Consider the following 4,619-nt stretch of genomic DNA (forward strand, 5'->3'; position numbering starts at 1 on the left):
GCCCTGTCTACGCAGAGGACACCTAGTAAGATAATTATTTAATTCGTCGTGTGCATTTTAACTCAGCCAACTGTCGCAGTCAGGAGAAGAGGACACAAGGAAACTCCTCACTTCGTTTCATTTGGATTTTTGAAACGCAAGTTAACTAGAAGTAAATTCAGTGTGCGGTAAGCCGAGCTGATTTCCCCCTCATGAGCGGAGCAGCGTTTTAAATCACGCCTGATATGGTGATTCCAAGGTTGGAAGTTGAATCGTTGCTTGCCAGCATCAACATTTGATTTTGTTCTTTAACTTACCCGCTGTAGACCTGCACCCTGCGCTGATTTAAGCAACAAAAAAAAAATCGCTTACTGAAATAATGTTACTGGATGCTGGTCACCAGTTCCCCGGACTGGGAGTGGGGTCATTTGCCAGGCACCACTCTGCGAGCGAGATGCAGGAGAGAGACTTGAGTTTGGCACAAAATAGCTTTGTAGACTCCGCACACATGGGTGCGTTTAAGCTGAACCATGATCTCTCTCCGGGACAGAGCTCTGCCTTCACCACCCAGGCGCCGGGCTACCCCGCTGCGGCGTTGGGGGCTCACGCCGCTCATGTCACGTCGTATGCAAGCTCTCCTTTCAACTCCACCAGGGACTTTCTCTTTCGTAGTCGTGGCTTCGGAGAATCCTCTCCGGCGAGCGGCCAGCATACTATTTTTGGCCCCACGGCGGGATCCCTTCATCACTCCCACACAGACACTCAAGGCCACATTCTGTTCCCCGGGATCCACGACCAACATGGGTCCCACGGATCCCCTAATGTCCTGAACGGGCAAATGAGGCTCGGACTACCCGGAGAAGTTTTCGGACGTTCCGACCAGTACCACCAGGTTTCCAGCCCGAGGACCGACCCTTACTCGGCCGCGCAGCTCCACAACCAGTACGGCTCCATGAATATGAACATGGGGATGAACATGGCAGCCCACCACCACCCCGGTGCCTTTTTCCGCTACATGAGGCAACAGTGCATCAAGCAGGAACTCATCTGCAAATGGATCGACCCCGAGCAGCTCAGCAACCCAAAGAAGTGTTGCAACAAAACTTTTAGCACCATGCATGAGTTGGTCACACACGTCTCGGTGGAGCATGTCGGTGGACCGGAGCAGACCAACCACGTCTGTTTCTGGGAGGATTGCGCCCGGGAGAGCAAACCGTTTAAGGCGAAATACAAACTGGTGAACCACATTCGGGTGCACACCGGGGAGAAGCCCTTTCCTTGCCCCTTCCCCGGCTGCGGGAAGGTTTTCGCACGGTCGGAAAACTTGAAGATACACAAGAGAACACATACAGGTAATTATCCCAATGCCGTGAACGGCTTCTTAAAATAGATTTTTGGTTAATCAGTATGATTGTTTTTATTGTTGTTGAACGTGCATTTGGCTGTTGTGAATATGTGCCCTGTCAAGAGAAAACAATTAAGATCCTGATTATCAGTGGCTATTTTAGACTGCTACAGTAGATAGTATTCGTAGAAACAGTCAAAGTAGATTTAGGAGTAAATCCAGGAGAGATAGAGAGAGGTGAGATGGGATTAGATTAGCGAAATAATGTCTTCATTGTACTAATGACACCAGGCACATTTTAACAATTATTCTGTCGTAAAACATTCTCCAAACGTGTAGAAAAAAATGTGTCTGTCGATGTTTTATTGTTTGGGGTAAACTTTAAAAATGGGTCAGTGGGAGCGTGTTGCCTGCATCGTCATAACACAAGGTTTTAATGTAGTTTGTTCTCGATATTGCGCTTTTTATAGCTCACACTATTCTTATTATTCCCTTTATCACATAGATTTGCCGTAATTTGCCCTTAGATAAATTATTTGTACTGAATTCCTGTTTGTTTAGGATTTGTGGTGTTGTGGTGAAGGTTTAGCCAAGCACAACACCAGTGGTATTAATCATGCTTAAGGATTGCCTTTTGTTTTCCTCATGCGTCCCTTTGATAGGAGCTAAGGTGCTAGACAGGGCCATTACCAGCCTTTCACATTTGGACTTATTTTCTTGGGAAATACATTATGGTGCCGTGCCATGAAATTGGTCAGGTGCTAATTAGATTTTTATTGTCTCCCAGCAAATGGTACGCCTTCTGTAGGCCTACTGAGGACGGCCTTGTACCCCTCTCCCACCCCCTCCAAATCACTATGCGCATTATTTAGGCTAAATAAGATGTAGAAGCTCCCCCATCTCGTTTTAAAATAAGCGTTTAAGCATTCTAGCACAATTGGGATCATGATGTGAGTTGTTTTAAAAATGGTTATTTTTAGGGAACACTTCCATGGCACCATACACTCAACTTTTGCATTTGAATTTTACGCACCCAATAAGCGGCACAGCTCCTTGTAGTTACACACTCAGCCCGAGGCGTTTCTTAGTAAAAGTATATATCTGACAGTGTTTTTCCTTTTTTTCTTCCTGTAGGAGAGAAGCCGTTCCAGTGTGAGTTTGAGGGCTGCGACAGAAGGTTTGCAAACAGCAGCGATCGAAAGAAACACATGCATGTTCACACGTCGGACAAGCCATATCTCTGCAAAATGTGCGACAAGTCCTACACACATCCCAGCTCTCTACGGAAACACATGAAGGTAAATACCTCATGTCAAGAACTGTGTGCTGAATTGTTGCATTTGTATGTATGTCAGGCCTCTGTAATGCACGCAAATGACTACAGTACTGATAGCGTTTTAGAGTGTGCATAATTCATTCCCATCTTCATCCAACAGCTTTTCTTTTTGTAAAGCACATGTTGGATTTGTGAATACTTATTTGTCTTTCTTTTTTCCCAGGTCCACGAAGCCTCCCCACCAGCGTCAGACTCATCACCAGCAGCCAGCTCTGGTTATGAATCCTCCACACCCCCAGGCCTGGTGTCTCCCACCACTGAGACCCAAAGCAACACCACCATGTCTCCAGCCTCAGCTGTGCACAACACCACCAGCCACAGTGGCCTATCCTCCAATTTCAGTGAATGGTATGTTTAGGACTAAGCTGAAATGAAGCAACACACACTCATTTCACAGCACTGGACCATCCAGCAGGAGATTGGGACAAGTGCACACAGGAGGCACACAAACATTTGTTACATTTGTTTATTTTTGATTTCATTATTTTTGATTCACCAGGGATAATGAGGATTACCAACAAAGGAAAATATGTATTATAGTCGAGGTGTATTTCATATTGTAAATAATTACTAAAAGCCCACTTTCCCATTGGTTGTGATAGTTTGTCAGTCTTTGGTGTATAGATGTTCCTTCAATGGTAGCTATTTCTCTAACTGGACTTTTAGTGCACATATTACGATAAAATTGTACTATAATGTTGAATATTGTGATCCTAAGGCAAATTGATTGTACTATACTAAACATCTATAAACTGGAAAGAGTGCCAAAGTTAACATTTAACTCAAACAGACCACAATATTATGCTTGTGAATGTATATTTTAGTTTGCTGGGCTTAACTTGTGATGTTTTGTGCTTTGCAAGTTTGAATTGTGAAATACTATCTGGAAGATTGTGAGGAAAATAAACGTTGTGCCGTTCGATTTTCTGTAACTACACCCTTCCTTTTGTAAATATCAACTGCCATATTTATCCATTTGTAATTAAATTATGGTATTTACTTGCTACAGATGAAACAGTATTTATAAAGAATGTTTCTTTACTATAAATATGTACAATTACGAGCTAAACATGGGCAGTTGTTTCGTTATGTGCTTTTGTTCAAAGTTTTAAGAGGTGTTTTCTTCCTTATTGTGATAAGAATTTTACTGCATACAAATATAATAAAAGGTGTTGCAAGTGCTAAATATTTCCTTTGCTTTCTCATGCTTTCTATTTTGTTGGTTGTTGGTGCAGTTTAGTGAGTTGCATCTTGTTTGGGAAGTTTTTTGTCTGTTTTGGAATGAATCAGGCATTCTCAGGGAAGTTTATTGCGTCTCAGATGGTATAACTTAGTCATGAACTCTCTAAATTCTTCCTGCTCTCAATTCTTGTCCTTAGGCTCAAGAACATTATGGTGTTTTACCTCAAGCTTTGTTTGTTTACAGGCCCTAGACATTGTGGCTGTTATGGTGCTAAAATTAACAAGAGATTTGGGAATTTAAGTGAACTGCGTACATATTCAGAATTGTTCGGAAGAGAAACACAACCCATATAAGAAGGAAGTCAGTACTAACTATTTATAAGCATCTGTATTTGGAGTTTTAACATTTTGAATTTAAATGAAGAAAATAAGCTTATGCAAAGTAAGCATTTTTATTTTGCACACTCAGTGCTTAAGTGTCTGCCAGTCTGTTTGTATAGGAGAAACAGCGTTTCTCTTTTTTATATCATATCTTGTCACTTTATATTCTCCCAGGTCAGTTTATTTGAAAAAACACAGCCCTAAAATGCAACCCCTCCCCCCATGCTGGACACTCCACTGCACAGGAGATGGTGAACTTGAACTTGACTCGACTTAGTCCAGGAGAGCTTCTTCGTGCTCTAGTTGTAAGCTGTTATGGGAGATGGCCATATGTCTCCGCAGTTCTGTTATTAATGTAGATGCTTTTAAGAGGCTTCAGGCGTGTTTGTTTTAATT

The 4,619-nt window shown here is 42.5% G+C and overlaps 1 protein-coding gene across 1 annotated transcript; it reads left to right on the forward strand.

Moving 5' to 3' along the window:
• The first annotated feature begins 358 nt into the window (after nt 1–358).
• On the forward strand, nt 359–3,848 carry zic2a (zic family member 2 (odd-paired homolog, Drosophila), a). The gene is made up of 3 exons (XM_038720986.1): nt 359–1,331; nt 2,459–2,622; nt 2,824–3,848. Exons 1-3 carry the CDS (start codon nt 359–361, stop codon nt 3,016–3,018), a joined length of 1,332 nt encoding a protein of 443 aa, XP_038576914.1. The 3' UTR covers nt 3,019–3,848.
• The last annotated feature ends 771 nt before the right edge of the window (nt 3,849–4,619 follow it).

Source organism: Micropterus salmoides, unplaced genomic scaffold (assembly GCF_014851395.1).
Source record: "Micropterus salmoides isolate LMB-PRFRI ecotype aquatic unplaced genomic scaffold, ASM1485139v1 Ms_hic_scaffold_15, whole genome shotgun sequence".
NCBI classification, from domain to species: domain Eukaryota; kingdom Metazoa; phylum Chordata; class Actinopteri; order Centrarchiformes; family Centrarchidae; genus Micropterus; species Micropterus salmoides.